Source organism: Taudactylus pleione, unplaced genomic scaffold (assembly GCF_031769625.1).
Source record: "Taudactylus pleione unplaced genomic scaffold, aTauple2 ptg000206l, whole genome shotgun sequence".
Taxonomy (NCBI): Eukaryota; Metazoa; Chordata; class Amphibia; order Anura; family Myobatrachidae; genus Taudactylus; species Taudactylus pleione.
Genome location: NW_028284608.1, coordinates 13151006 through 13167533, shown reverse-complemented (window position 1 = coordinate 13167533; position 16528 = coordinate 13151006). Strand labels below are relative to the sequence as shown.

General features: G+C 40.9%; 1 protein-coding gene across 2 annotated transcripts in view; it reads left to right on the top strand.

Annotated features, from left to right (window-relative positions):
• The first annotated feature begins 459 nt into the window (after nt 1–459).
• Nucleotides 460–16528, top strand: part of JAG1 (jagged canonical Notch ligand 1) — a 46431-nt gene continuing 30362 nt past the window's right edge. The window contains exons 1-2 of one of the 2 annotated variants that reach the window (XM_088478061.1): nt 460–997; nt 1366–1671. In XM_088478061.1, the coding sequence (XP_088334187.1) occupies nt 920–997; nt 1366–1671 (384 nt within the window). In that variant the 5' untranslated portion in view covers nt 460–919. The remainder of the gene's footprint in view (nt 998–1365; nt 1672–16528) is intronic. The other variant, XM_088478062.1, reaches the window with a different exon arrangement.

Genomic DNA, 16528 nt, shown 5'->3' with positions numbered 1-16528 from the left:
TTAATAAAGAATACACACAAATAGGGATGCATACAAATTTCAAGTCCCGGGAACATGTATATTTAATATGCGCCCTGCAGGCTGAAGCCTCTGGCAGTGTGTTATACTCTATTTTTTTTATTGTTGTTGTTGCATTTTCACATGACCTACACAGTGCAGTCCTGACACACCAAGCAGTGAAATAACTTCCCTTAGGAAATAGTATGACTGCTATGAACACTTGTGCAATTTGTCTTCTGGTCATAAGGAGTCAAATCACTGAGTTCCCACTCACTCAGCAGAGAACCCCCTCCTGTGCTCCTCTCCCATGCTGCAGAGATCAGGGCACATTGCACAAGCTTGCAGCAAACTCTATTTCCCTGTCTTGTTGTGACTGCCACCTGGTTTGTCTCCTGCCAGCTAATCCCAACTTCCTACCTGTCTCCCTCACCTACAGATTTCTCCAACCCCCCCAGTGTATTAGGATTGGAATAGAGGAGGAGGAGGAGGAGAAGGTGTTGCCAGCAACCATCTGACCACCCTGCACTATGAATACTAAACCCAGCCATGCCCCTGGCTCCTCCTGCAAGCTCGCCTCTGCCTAGATGAAGCAGTCAGTCTCTCCGATCACAGAAGCTCTTTTAGGTCTTGCCTCTCATTGTCTGTCTCATCGAACGGTTGCAGCTGATTTGCAAACAAAAAAAGAGAAAAGAAAAGGATCAATAATAAAATACAACAACAAAAAAGAGGGAGAGAGACCCCAGTAATAAAAGGAGGCTGGCTGCAGCTGCATTTGCATTCAGGATCTTGGTGTAATAGGAAAGTGTGTTGTCTTTCACTCGTGCATGCAGAAATCAGCAGCCTATATCAGAGCTGTGGAGCGGTCACAGCCCTCATTGGCGTCTGGGCGACGGCAGCAGCACTTGCAGAAGCGGAGGCAATGCTGTTACCGGAGAGAACCCTGTGCAGTCCTCTCTACTCCAGGCTTATCATTGTCTTACTATGCTTACGGGTAAAGGTATGTTTCCATCAATCTTCCGCTGGATCTGCAAAAAAAATAAATGAGGATGATCTGATCCCTCTTTTTTTTAAGTTATCCACCTCATTTTTATATACTGATTGGATGATTAGCATAGTAATATCTCCAGCCGTGCATTATTCCTGTAGATGGTATTTTTTTTTTAATGTGTATTAGTGCACTTCTGTGCATGCATTTAGCCTGCACTCCTTTTTATTTTTTTTTCCATCGCATTTATTAGTTTACATTTTGTTTTTGCAATGGGTGCAAGTGAGCAATGCACTCTTTTTCAGTTTTACAATAATTTTTATATATAGAAATTTTTTTTATTTTTTTTTCCTGATTTAATTTTTTTATTTTTACAACAGGTGTCTCTAGCGTCAGGGCAATTCGAGTTGGAGATACTATCTATGCAGAACCCCAATGGAGAGGTGCTGAATGGCAACTGCTGCGACAGCCCCCGGAACCCTGCGGACGGAAAGTGCACCAGGGATGAGTGTGACACTTATTTTAAAGTTTGCCTAAAGGAGTACCAGTCCCGGGTTTCGGCGGCCGGGACCTGCAGCTTTGGCGCCGGCTCTACCCCAGTTCTTGGGGGGAACTCTTTCAACCTTAAATACAGCCGGAATAGCGAGAGGAACAGGATCGTGCTGCCTTTCAGTTTTGCATGGCCGGTGAGTCTCCAATGGGATATGGTCCATTCCTCCCCTCCCTCTTCTTTTATTTTTCCACCAGCCATGTGCTTTGCTAGCAAATGTAAAAAGTAGATTTGTTGGTAGGGAATGGTTTAATGAGGAATCAGAGATCAGCTGTCAGTTATGATGGTGGTGTTGCAATGGGTTAACTCTTTTGCTGCCTGTCTGTGCTTGGTGTAGAGTCATGTGGATACAAATTTGGATGAGGAGGGAGGCTCACCAGTACCAGCAGAGAGGTGTACTGCAGCAAGCAGTGGACCCAGGAGAGTGGGAGGAGTGCCTGGGAATGGAGGGAGCTGCTCCTGATTATATATATATATATATATATATATATATATATATATATATATATAAATAATGTGGCTGCATGCTGTAACTGAAATATATATATGTATCTGTTTTGTTTTTTGTTAGGTCTGTATATGGCTTTACATGCTTATCCTCTATATTGATGTGGCTGTACGCTGTATTGGAGTATTGTTCTGCTTGCGGCTCTATTAGGAGGTCCCATGCATGTCTACTGTAAATCCCTGTCTGACACTATACTCTATTACTTGTGCAGCACACTGCATTGTAGTATTGTGCTGCTTGTTGCTGTTTTAGGAGTACTGTCCTATATTGTTCTCTATATGGCTGTCGACTATTACTGTGTCTATACACCATATTGGAGTATTCTTGTGGTTGCATTAGGATGTCCTATATATGGGTATCCTCTATACATGTTTCTATATAACTATCCCCTGCACATGGAGCATTGTCCTGCTTGTGGCTAGGAGTCGTCCTATATAGTTCTCTATATGGGTATCCTCTATACATGTCTATATATAACTATCCCCTGTACATGGAGCATTGTCCTGCTTGTGGCTGTATTAGTCGTCCTATATAGTTCTCTATATGGTTATCCTCTATACGGGTTATGGCTATTCTCTATTACTTGGTAAACTGTGTTGTGGTACTGTGTAGGAGGTCCTATAAATGTCTCTCTGTAGGTATTCTCTATATCATCCCCCTATAACTAGCTGTATGTACTCTCTATCGGCCTATTGTCCTGCTTGTGGCTGTATTATGAGGTCAGAAGTTCGGTAGAATGGAGAAGCTAGGGCTGGAGTAAATCTCCTGTAAACCTCTCTAGTTTTCCAATCCCTCTCCCTCCCCTCTTGTGGTTTAATGTTTGTGTATCTACAGCTGTAGCTCAGCTATTGGCAAGAGCAGGATGGATGATGATGTTGATATGGTGAAGAGGGGGGAAATGTATCACAAGTTTGCCTAGCAGGAGACCCGGAACCTAGGACTTTCTGTAGCTGCTGCAATCCCCTATAGATAATACACCTGTTTGCAGGCAGGGGCACAAAGACTGATTGACAGCTGTATCTCACATGCGACTTTGGAATGCCTCATTTGCACCACTTCCTTCTGTGAGTGACAAGTGGTTTCTTTCATGTGGTTTAAATTGGTAAACTCCAGCCAGACTGGGTGGTAATTGCCCTCCTGCTACTCAGGGAGGCTGTTATTGCAGTTTAAGATATCCATTTCTTCTCATGCTCATGGAGGCAAGCCTGGCATAGCTCCAGGAGGAACTGGGATTTATACTGTATCCTCATACCTACGGTATCTCCAAGCTCTCCCCCCCTCCTCTCTGATGGAGTGTGTGCCCTGCCCTTCCCCTCCAGCTGTGTCCTTCCATCCCAGCCAGGTGTTGCAGGGTGGGTGTGCATGATCCATTTAATCTAGGAGTGCCATTTGTATTAATCATTTGCTGTTTTGGAGCTGTAGAGACCTTTTATATTACAGCAGCGCTCCCAAAACACCTTCTCGTTTCGGCACAGTGATTTTCTAATCGATGGTTTGTAAGGTCATCTGCTCCCTCAACAACCTGAATCCATAAAACCCCAAATTGGCAGTTTCAGGTATGCTGCCTCCAAAACCAATGCTGGCGGGGGTATGACTTGCAGCCAGGATTTTGTGTCCTGTAAGGGTTACACAGTGTTCAGGTGCAGCCCAGCTGACAATCACTCCTGTTTGCTTTTCACATAAACTGCTTAACATATACTTAGAATAATTTGCTTTGCATGTTCTATAGAACGGAGAAAACTTATTTTGCTGTTTTGGGGCAGCACAGAGCCCCCCCTAAAGTGCTCTTGTCATTGGCACAGTTTATAGAATAAGTAGCCGTTTATATGTTTACACAGTGTGGCAACTTCACTGTAGATAATGTAAATCCAAACATTATTTTTTGTTTTTCAGTTGTTTTGAGTAGAACGTTTTTCAAATGGACTCTAGATTCCTTCCCCATTATTTTTGTTTTTTTCTATTATTTTAACTTACTGTGTGGCAGGGCTAGATAGTATGTTAAAAATACTGATATTAATTGTTTACAATCTTCGTATTCCCCACCGGTCACTAAATGAACTGGACATCACTCCCTCTTGTAATGCTTAACCTTGAGGGGGTTTAATTGGCTGTAAGGCCGTTTCTCTTTTGTTTCATGGTGGTTTTTATTCTCAAGCTTTCAACCTTGGTTTCGCCCAATGGGACCAAAGACTTCTTTTTATTTTTTGTTAAATAATGAGGCCACCCCAGTTGTAATTGACTAGTATGGAAGTAACCACATGTTTTGGGCTTGCTGCGCTGTCAGTGTTCTTTTTTAGAAGTTTGCATTTAGGCAATCTGATTTACAAGCATATCCTAATGCATCCATAATGCAGAAAAATATATATATTTATTTGTGTTGGGCATACAGTGTTCTATTCCTCCACTGTGTCTACTTACCTGAATCACAGACTTTGGGAATAAAGCTTTATTTTGGGGGAAATACTGGCACAATATGTTGGTTAACACAAATAGCCTCTGTTGGCAGAGCGAGGGCCAGGTTTTGCTTGCTGTGAGATAAAACTGTTATCAAATATACCATCAAAGGGATAAAAGGTTTTATAAAAATCTGTGGTATTTGAAGTCCTGCCAATGAATGCAGTGCCTCCATTGTTGTGGCATTTGACTTCTCTTTCCATTCATGCTTTGAAGGACTGTCTCGGATGTTTGCCTTCAAACCTGAGGAAATAAACTCAGGTGTTTGATCATGAACATATTCTATTCTGTTATGGATTTATGAAGCACTACAGTTTTCTTCTCTTCCACGTGGGGGTGGGTAAGGGATTGCTTTTAAAGGAACACTATGATAAAAGCGTTGGTAGTTCTAAAAGTGTATTTTTGGCAGATTCTCGCTGATTAAAGCCAAGATTTGTGTGGCAAAAATAAAGATGTGTTTTTGTATTCTACAATTTTCAGTGATAATTTGGCCACTAGGAGGCACTGTTTCATTGTTGTGCATGACTCGTGTCTCGTTTGATTTATGCTAGGGAATCTATATGGCAGCTTCCATTGTGCGAATGTACTTCGAAATTAGATTCTTGGGTATAGGAGGTTATGCTTCTGTAGTCCTGAATGTCAAAAGGGGGTTTGGGGGGGGGGGGGGGCTTATGTTCAATGATGGGTTACTTTTGCAGTTATGTTCTTAAAAGAAAATCAGTTTTCTTCTACTTTGAAAACTGTGATTTACCATTTAAGCAAACTAGCTGCACTTTTTTATAGACTTCTTTTTGCAAATCGGTGATCCTTTCTCATAAACTATCATATGTGTGATCGCTTGCCCGTGGCTAATCCGTGGCCTGTGTCGTGAATTGGTGTAAGTGGGACTGGACGATTGTTTAGCGTTTTCTTTGTATTTCAGATCACTTAATTCATGAATTGGATACCAGGGTTCTCTGTTGTGTAGGATTGAGTAATGGGTCTGGAGAATAAAGGGCTGTAAATAAATTTTTAAAGTCATCAGTTTGACAAAGTTGCTAGGTTACAGGCCATCTTGGGACAATGCGAGTTCACTAAACTTCGCTGCACCTGCAAATAGGAATGTGCACACTGTAACTAGTACTTTCACATTAACCCTGTTTTGCTACGTCTCTTTTATTTGTCTGTCTCATTCCTCCTAATCACACTATGTCAGCTTGGAGGCAGTGTTATGTTTTGGATAAATTAATTTATTAAGGCCTTTAATTAATAATGGCTTGTCCCAGTAATTCAATTCCATATATCTCAAGCTGTCAAACCTCAGTTTGTACACGAGATTGCCTATTAAAAATATATATATATATTATAGTACATGAGATTACATATATATATATATTATAGTACATGAGATTACATATATATATATATATTATAGTACATGAGATTACATATATATATATATATTATAGTACATGAGATTACATATATATATATATATATTATAGTACATGAGATTACATATATATATATATATATTATAGTACATGAGATTACATATATATATATATATTATAGTACATGAGATTACATATATATATATATATTATAGTACATGAGATTACATATATATATATATATTATAGTACATGAGATTACATATATATATATATATTATAGTACATGAGATTACATATATATATATATATTATAGTACATGAGATTACATATATATATATATATTATAGTACATGAGATTACATATATATATATATATATTATAGTACATGAGATTACATATATATATATATATTATAGTACATGAGATTACATATATATATATATATTATAGTACATGAGATTACATATATATATATATATTATAGTACATGAGATTACATATATATATATATATTATAGTACATGAGATTACATATATATATATATATATTATAGTACATGAGATTACATATATATATATATATATTATAGTACATGAGATTACATATATATATATATATATTATAGTACATGAGATTACATATATATATATATATTATAGTACATGAGATTACATTATATATATATATATTATATATTCTATGATGGCTTATGTTCAAAGGCTTTTTTTATGGTGTAATAAGATGTGGTTACTCCGATGAGTCATGACGTATTGGTATTATGTAACCCATGTAGTCTCTGCTGAGAGTGGGGAGCTAGTAGTGGTGAGGCTTGCATTGTGATACCTTGCAATACAGCTGCAAATTTGTCTGCAGTGTTTAAAGTTTTGTTTTGCGTTCTGTATAGCTTATCAACTTTATATTGGCGTTGTTGTTTGTTTTTTCTTTTTTCTTCATGTGTAAGATGGGTCAAAGGTCAATGCATGTTGCTGTGAGATGATACCAGACATTGGTGTAATGATTATGAAAACTAGTGCACAAGAATATTGACCTCATTGTTTACACTGTACTGTGGATGGAATTATCCAGGTATATCCATATAACCCCTACACATGGTCCTGCTTATCTCCTCTTTAATTATTGTGGCTTTCATATACACAGTGACTACGTTATTGTGTATAATTAATAACACTTTAATACAATGATCTAATTGGCAAATGATCTAGCTGCAATACCATGCATAAAAAAATAAAAATAAAATAAATAATCCAAAAATGGTGAAGAGGTTCAGTTATTGTTCAGACCAAACCACAGAATGGGAAAGAAATGTGATCAAAATGACTGACTGGTGAATAAATGTTGGTGCCAGACAATATGGATTGAGCATCTTGCAAATAACTGTGATCTCATGGGGATTTTTCCCATGAGATCACAGAAACGCTACAGTCTGTAGCGTTTACAGAGATTAATGCACAAAAACTACAACATCCAATGAGCAGTTCTGTGGGTGAAAACATTGTTAATGAAAGGTCAGAAGAGGATGGCCAGATGGGTTCAAACTGACAGGAACTCTTAAAACTGAAACCGGTCAATTCAGTTGAGTTGGTCCTGCGAGCCATTTTGCACGGCGAATTCCTTTTGCAATGCAGTTCCAAGCCCCCAATGATTTTTCACAGGAATTTGCTTTTCTGTGTGAACCCCCCCTTAGCAGGTAAAAAGAGAGGGATAATCTTTAGGTTTAAGGTAAAAATGTCAGGACAGTACAGAATCCCCTAGTGCACCCCTCCCAATGAATAATCACTCATTTGGAGGGGTTTAAATGTATTTATTGGCCAAATTATGCTATGTCACTTTTCAGATTTAATTTTCTTTAAGAAGCTCAATAATGGGCTAAATGATGTGGGACAGGTGTGTGGAGGTGTTGTATTGATGGGAGAGGGGTATCTGAACTAGCAGATGAGAAGTAAGTATTTTAAAAACACTTAAATAAGTTTTCTGGGATTTTTTTATATATTTTTTTTTTTTTTCTGTACCCCAAAATGCTGGAAAGACTTAATTTCTTGAAAAACACTTGCTGGCTATTCTTTTTTCACCATTAATAAAAAATGAATCTGCTATTGGACACCATATAAAAGCCTCCAGTACTTTCCTTATGACCACTGACCGCCTTCTATATGGTCCTGCTGTCACTTTTTTGGGGTCCAGCATAGTTTCCCCACTTTTTCATAAACTTGAAGAGGCTTTTTTTTTTTTTTTTTGCCGTAAAGTGGCACATCCTCACCGCCAGTACAGCCAATTGCTATTTCTAATACAATCCTGCTTTTCTCGGGCGCACACATTCGTGCAATATTAGTTTCATGAAACAAATTTGCTCCTAATTGAATTGACCCCAAAGGGAGGTGATGTAATATTATTATTTTTATCTTTGCACACATTAGTCCCCTTAATACCAATTGATTCTTTTAAATAGCAGAGCCTACCTGAGCGTTGTCTGTCTATCTTCTAGCAGCTCCTTCCAGCGGGCTCACGCACTATGGGGGGAAATGTATCAAACCTTTGCGAGAGAGAAAGTGGTTGCCTTGGGTAAATTCTCCAATCAGCTTTGTCATTTCATAGACTGTGCCATATAATTGCTAGCTAGGAGCTGATTGGTTGCTTTGGACACTCCACTTTATCTTGCTCAAAGGTTTGAAGCATCTCCCCTCTGTCACAAAGCAAGCGTCATCACAAGCTGGTTTATTAACATTTATTTTATATAGCGTTATCATATTCCATTGCGACTTACAATTGGTTCCACGTACATGACAAAGTGTACGACAATGGCCTCCCCAGTCATCAGGACTTGATCCGATAAAGTACCTTTTGGGATGTGGTAGAACAGCAGGAATGGCACCATGGATTAGAATATCTAAGGAATGTTTCCAGCACCTTGTTGAATCCAAGCCCCAAATGGGTAGCGTTCAGTGCTTTTTGCTTGCACCTGCAGGAATAAGCATTAACTGCTGCCTAGGTTGCTCACGGCTTCATTGCGGATTTTTAATTGAATAGCTCTGGGCTCCTTACCGGGGAGAAGACTGCAGTACTCAACCCACGGCTAACTGAGTCTGTCCCAACAAAGTCAAGCTGTTCTAGGGGCAAAGGCAGTCCTACCTAGCACTCGACTGATCTAGTCATACAGTGGTACTAAGGGGTCTATTTACTAAGCTGTGGATGGAGATAAAGTACCAACCAACTAGCTCCTAACTGTCATTTTTCAAACAGTTCGTGACATGGCAGTTAGGAGCTGTTTGGCTGGTTCTTTATCTCTGTTCACTTTATCGCCATCCAAGGCTTAGTAAATAGTACTATATACTTCGAGGTCTAAAGCTTGGTGCACACAGTCCGATGTGTACCCAGCGATGCGATCCACGACCATTTGGCCGACATATCGGGCGGTCCCCACACTCTGAGCGATCTGGTGCCCGACCGCCTGGTAGGGCCCCTTTTTAGTCCATGACCCTGACTACACTTTTTTGCTTGCGTTTTGTAGGTGTATGTTCTGTTGCTGTCCATCACCACTAGTAGCAAATCGGCTCACATTGTGTACAAATAAGAGATCTGTCTTTTCTGTAAGGAGGGAATGTGACTTTATAACGCCCTCGCTCATTTTCAGTCTACTCTGCACTTTCATTTATTTTCCATAATTGTGTGTGTGTGTGTTGCTTTTGCCCAATGATAACCAAATGAACCTTTCTAGCAGGTTTCAAGGAGTTAAATTATTGTATTTAATACATCACTTATAAAAACCCTGATGAATTGTATTAGCATTCCGCAACCCCCTTGAGCTTACAGGGAGAATTGATGTGCTAAACCCTAGTGACCTTTTCCCAGTTGGACAGATAAGAAAAATACTGACCATGTAAGTGCAGCGCTGCCAGGGCGTTCCAGCTGTCGGACTGCGGCTCTCCTCATCTACTGGTACGGACAGCCAAAGAGCGGGATTGAGTTTGATTGATAATTTCCACATTTAAATATATCTGTAATAAAGCTCATATATACCAAAGAAATGTCTGATTTTTTTATTTTTATTTTACTAGTGTGACCCCCAGAAATACCCTTTTGTATGAGCTTCCCAGAAGCTGCTTTGTTTCATTGGAAATTGCAGTAAGGGAAGGGTTGGCTTATTACAGTGATATTGTAGCCTTGATTGTGGCAATAAACTGCAACTTCTCCCTTGGCACCTCCTCACGAAACTGCCTGCAGCATGATTGCATCAGGCCAAACACCTGCAGAGAAGGTGACACAAAATGGGTGGTTGAAATGGAAGAGGGCAGGCAAGACAGCTAAACCACTCCGCAAATGGCCAAACCATACTGGTATGCCTCGTCTTTGGCGATTCCTTGAAGAGATGTCGAGGTATGGCTTGGGGAACTGGGGGCAAGACTTGTTGCCGTACCCCACTGTACAATGCTGCACTTGGAATAAAGATGCAGGGGGGCAGGGTTGTTGACGTGACTTGCCAGGAAGTGGATCATAGAGGTTGATCTACTCTTCCTCAAGTCGGGGAGACCTCAAGTGTGGGCCAAACATTGCTGTATCTTCTAAACCACAGGTTCTCAAACTCTGTCCTCAAACAGTGCATGTTTTCTAGGTCTCCTCACTGAATCACAAGTGAAATAAGTAGTTCCACCTGTGGATCTTTTAAAATGTGTCGGTGAGTAATGAATACACCTGCTGGGTGACCTGGAAAATGTGACCTGTGTGGAGGACCGAGTTTGAGGACCCCTGTTCTAAACCATTGTTTCTCTGCGCCAGTCCTCAAGTAGCCCCAAGAGGTTGCGTTTTCAGGATAACTGTTTGTGGAAACAGGTGGGGTAATTATTGATTCAGCAAATAGATTAACTTACCCATGCATTCTTAAAGAAATCCAGAAAACATGACTTGTTGGGGTACTTGAGAACTGGAGTTGAGAATCTCTGTTCTAAACCAAAGCTCGTAATTGTCATATTATATTAGCAAATATGTATGTTTGGGCAGAATTTAATTAATGGAAGCAACTTGTTGTAAGTAACCTTATATCTTAATGCCTACTGTATACTAGGGGCTGTATGTTTGTGTGGTGTGACCCATTAGCCTAATGATTGAATACTTAGAGAAAACACTTAGCTAATGGGAACATGTATGCCTCGTTACTATAAAGCTTTCTGTCAGATAATGTAGTTAGTTTGGAATTTTGGAACTGGTTTGTTAAGGTGTAATAATGCTGTAGATAGGGTAATACGCTCAGGCACTTGTAGTTGCTCAGTGATAGTGTTCTTTACACTTTCAGCATCTTCTCTCTCTGCCGTCTGAGTTTAGGATTAGTGAAGAAATCATAAAATGTAGATGGTGGTTGCCAAACATCCAAAGTCCCTTTCACCGGCTCAATCCATTTTATGCACTTCTAGTAAATAAGTAGAAAGGGCTCTTGTTCATGCTTGCTGTGTGTGAACCTGACTGCTGTGCTTGGCTGACCAGCTGGTATTCTATTAACCTCGCCACCCTTTTGTAACTAGTGCATTTAATTATCTGTGGGATTTTTTTTTTTTTTTTTTTTAAGATGGTTAATGTCAAATTGTGAGTAGGCTATTTGTACAGTGGCAATAAATGCCTACTTTTGATATTTTATTTTTTTACCTATTCCCATGGGCTTTCATGTTCCTCCTTATAACTTATTGTGCAGAGCCAAAGAACTAGACTTAACTTTGCCAGTTTTCTGTGTTTTTCAGCATTGTTTGTATATAATCAGGCAGTTAATTTTGTTACCCTGGGATACAACCCAAGATGCTCTCCCAAGACCATTTAATAAAGTGCAGTGAAGCAAAGATTGTTCTTATCGTAGGATGGCAAAAACAAACCACTCATTTATCCGATGATGTAACAACATGGCTTGAGGACATAGATGGACGGTAGATAAACTAGGTCAGGAGGCCATGTACCAACCAATAGAGATATTGTTTTGTTTTATACTATTGTCTGTGACCTTTTTCGAGTTGCGTGACACACAGATGACGGATAATCTGTGAACACTAGCTGGCATGGTATCGTTTACAATTTAAAAAAAAAAAATCCAAATTTTCTTCATTTGGGCTTTTATACATGCTACTTTGTGCGATTAGAACACATTGTAGTCTGGCCACCCAGACAGGCAATGACTGCTAATATTAACCAAGAACAATAGTGTGGCCATTCTGACTGCAACGAGGATTACAGAACATAATGGGGCCCATCCAAAAATAATGCAAATACAGGACAAGCAACAGGAAGCTGCAGTAGACTCAGCAGTGCCCGGCTCCCAGACAAACCGTGGACTTAGCTAACACAATGGCAACTTTAGCACATTATGTATTCACAGGATACTCATTATTCCAGAAGGCTTGCCAGATCAGAGATCAGACCTGTTTATTGGATACAACGCATGCATAGTTTGGATAGTGGCATTTATTTCTTTGCCCTCTATCATTTGGCGGAAGCAGCTGTATAACATACGTTCACAAATTCTGTCGCTCATTTTGTTTTCGTGACTGTCCCTGCTGGAGGGAAAAAGAGGAGAAACCTTAATGATCACTTTTTTTAAATATATTTATATTCTCCGCCATGAAATGTAACATTGTCCAGGCATCTTCTCTGTATTATGGTGCATACACACGATCAGATTTTTCCTTCAGATATTGAAAGAAACCTCGGTATGACATGTCGAAAAAGTGGACGCTGGTAGTTCAAGTTGAATAAGCAGCTTTACTTTACTGCCCTGTCTGTAAATATGGTGTTACTCATCACTTTTTGTTTTGTTATCAGTTCTCTAGGAATTATGTGAAAGCTGGCTTTCCATCCGGTCAGCAATTCGCAGACCAGGCCCGGCGAGGGCTTTGTTGCCTTTTCTGTGAAGCCTACAAGGCTTTTTCCCTAGCAGTGAAATGATTAGGTGCTTTTTTTTTTTTTTTTTCCTATCTAGTTTAACGCACGGTTCTTGGCAAAATATACGGAAAGTGCAATTACATGATCCATGTGCAGATGGACTGTTTATAATCTGTTCATAGGCAAAGGGAGCAGCCTTTTTTTTTTTTTTTTTTTTTGCCTCGATATTGAACTCCCTGAAATCTCAGGTCTGCCGTTATTGCACAATCTCAAAGGGACACTGTGAAAAATGTGATTCAAAGGGACAAGTCCATAGTGAGGACAATTGAAAAATCAGTAGATGTAGGCCATTGGTATGCAGTTCTCTGTGTAAATTGGTCTTGTAATTCTACCTTTCTGCATGACGCCACCGTATACTCTGCCTATTTTGTATAGTCCCCTACAACACTTTAGAGGATTCCCTTCCTTTAGAAATGTATACACACTACATAATAGTAGTAATAGATGTGTACACTGCAGTTTCCGTTTTTCCCAGCGACGGTGAAGCGCTTTGTGTTGCTTTTATCACTATGGCAATAAACTTTCGTCCATCTTGACCATTACGAATGTGCCACAGTTAAGGTTAAACTGATTTAGCCAAAGTTTACCAATGTCTTAGCCTAGAGCAGGGATGGGGAACCTCAGGCCCAGGGGCCACATAAGGCCCCCGTAATCATTTGTTCTGGCCCTCTGAGTTTGTTTTTTTTTTTTTTTCTAGCCTCATCTGGCTAGCAGGGTGCCTAGAATGGTACCATGCAGCCAGAATCTATACAGCAGTGCCACCTGCAGCGTCCTTAGGACGTTTCAGACGGACACACCACGGCCCTTGCAGTTCCCCGGAGCATTGCTGTAATCACCGGCAATTGTGGCCCCGCCCAAGTGTGACATCACAAGGAGGGGGCGTGCACCGGCCCCGCAATAACCACCTAGAGCAATTCTTTTTGCAGATGTGTCCTCATACACCTAGCAATTGTGCATAAGGCACGATGTAGGCGCCTTACCACGGGTCACGATTCTCGATATTTAGGACTTTCTTCTGAATTTTGTAGTCTTTGTCATACTGTAGTTGCACACACTCGCTTATGCTGGGCATACACGGCCAGATAAAATGCCTGTCAGACCGACAGACATTTTATCTGGCCGGCTGCCAGCCGCAGATGTCACCGGCATACACTGTGAGATTTCTCTGTGTATTTGGCAGACATCTGCGGTCCGCTCCCGGGGGAGGAGACATTTCCTTATTCCTTCCGTAGGAAGGAACACAGGAAGTGTCTGTCTGTCGGCCGCGGCTGGGCATACACTGCCCGATGCGGCCGACAGTTTACCGGGAAATATCGCATCGGACGGGCATGCTGGACAATCCGGCATGCCCGACCGAGCAATATTTAACCCTCGGTCGCCCCCCCACACGCTACAATTATTGGGGCGATCCGCCGATATAAGGCGGATCGCCCCGATAATTGTAGCGTGCATGGCCAACATTAGTGTCCTAGGTACTTAGGATTAGTATTCTTGTTGCAAAGAAATTGGTACCAAGTCACAAATCAGCAACATAACGATGCGTGGTGCGGGTCACTCCTATATGGTGCGGGTCACTCCTATATGACCTGTAGGTTTTTTTTCCTTTTTACCCAGATCAGCGAATGAGCCCTACACAGAACTACATGAACTGCCAGCGCCTCTATTCAGGGTACACGTACATTATACTATTGTCGCCTTAGTGATGTGAATAAGACTCATATTTTGGGTGGGATGTACTAAACTATAAAACCCCTGGAAATGCAGTTTTAGGGTGGTTTACTGCATTTCCCATACATTCTAGGCATCGTAATGCGATGCGTTCCCGTGCTTTGTCCCGATGGCGTTACCCAATAGAAGCCTACATGCTGCTTTTCTAGATGCCTCTGAGGGGGATCAAATTAGATCCCTCCCATCTACTCCCGTGGCGCGAGCGTCCTGCTGCGCATCTGCATAAGGACGCCAGAGAGACTTTGGGTGTTAAACCCAGTTGTCCCTCTATCTTAGAATATCGCAAAGAACAGCTCTTATAGGAAGAGCTGTCCTTTGCAAATTTAACTGCAGTTTTGAGTACATACCGGGGCAATTAACCCCGGTATATACCAGATAAGAGGTTGGATGCGATGTTTAGTACATCCTGCCCTTTGAGAGAGAAATTTTGTCGGGATGCGTGGCGCAACAAAGTCGCCAAGCCTGTGGCGCATCAAATGGGGCTATTTGCTGTAATTGTAACCACAAAGTGTTACAAGGATCTTGCAAAAGAATCCTTATTCTATGGTCTGGTTTACCCTACTAGTTAGTAATTGTCTGAATGCGGATACGGTGAATTTGAAGAGACTTGTAGAGCGACCATGGCTAATGCTGTTTTTTTTTTTTTGTTTGTTTGTTTTTAAATCAACAGGAATATTCGATTTTTACTGTATATTACCAATTTTATCTGATGTGTTCTTTAATGAAAGATCAGTGATCTTCTACAGTCAGGATGGTTTCATTGAAGCTAAGCACATGGTTATTATCTAGATACTGTGCATAGCTGGTACGTCCTCCGTACTGATGTTTAAGTATTCCTGGAGGGACATATTTTTTGGCTCAGGGTCAGACCTCTAGTGGCTAATTAAGTGTGACATTATCAGCACACAGCTGACCTTTGACACTGCGTGGATCTCTCATTTGAATACGTTGGCCGTGTGCAGTTTTTATTATTTAGGCTGGATGTATCTTTATCAGAGGTCATCTGTGGTCATGGGAACATTAAAACCTGCTGGTTGCTTTCATTCCAGAGGTATTCTGTAAACCTGAATGCAGCAGGGTGGATGTGAGTGCTCATTCACCCATTCATAAACCAACAGTTCCCAATAGCGAATGAGTTATATAGAATATATGTAATCATAGCCGGCAATTATAAGCAGGTGTACTAGATGGAGGATTAGATGGGGTATGACAAAAACAGGCAATGCTAGCAAAAATATAACCTTAAACCCAACCCCCTACCCCTTCCATATGTAAAATCGTGTTCTATTCAGGATTACAATCCCATTTTGTGCTCTCCCAGCATGTCTGACACACAGCTGACTTATTTGCCTATTTATTATTATTAATATTTTATTTCATATTTTTTCCCCAGACCATTTGGTCCGCAGTGTCCTATTTCATTGAGTGAGATGATTTTAAATATTGAACTAGTGAAATATACACTCGCCTGTGCAGGCCTGATGGGGTACACATGGTGTTAAGCCAAGATATGGGAGCTAAATTTTGTGACCCTGTGCGGCTTTGCGGCATGCATCAGCTGTCATCAGTCTGGGGGGCGTGCCCAGCACTCCAGGAGATGCTGGGCTGCCCACAGGCTCTCTCCACACTGTGAAGATGCCAAGCAGAGCAGCAGTGTGAGAGTGCTTCCCCCCCCCCCTCCATGGGACGCCAGGACAGTCCCTGAAAAGTGGGACTGTCCCACCCGAAGCGAAACAGTTGGGTAGCATGCTATACGCTTGAGCTGCTTTGTGTTCCACTTGCATTAAAACGTAACCGAATGATGCACATATGGGCAACTGAAGTTTTTTTTTTTTTGTTTTGTTTTAAGGTAAACCTGAGGGTAGCTAAACCCTGAGGCCATGACTCAATAAGGGACATGGACATGTTTTTCCTTCCAGGTGGGGTGGTTATGTTAAGGTTAACTTTTCTACTGGTGTGTGTCTGTGTCTGTTATTGGTCATAGAATAAAT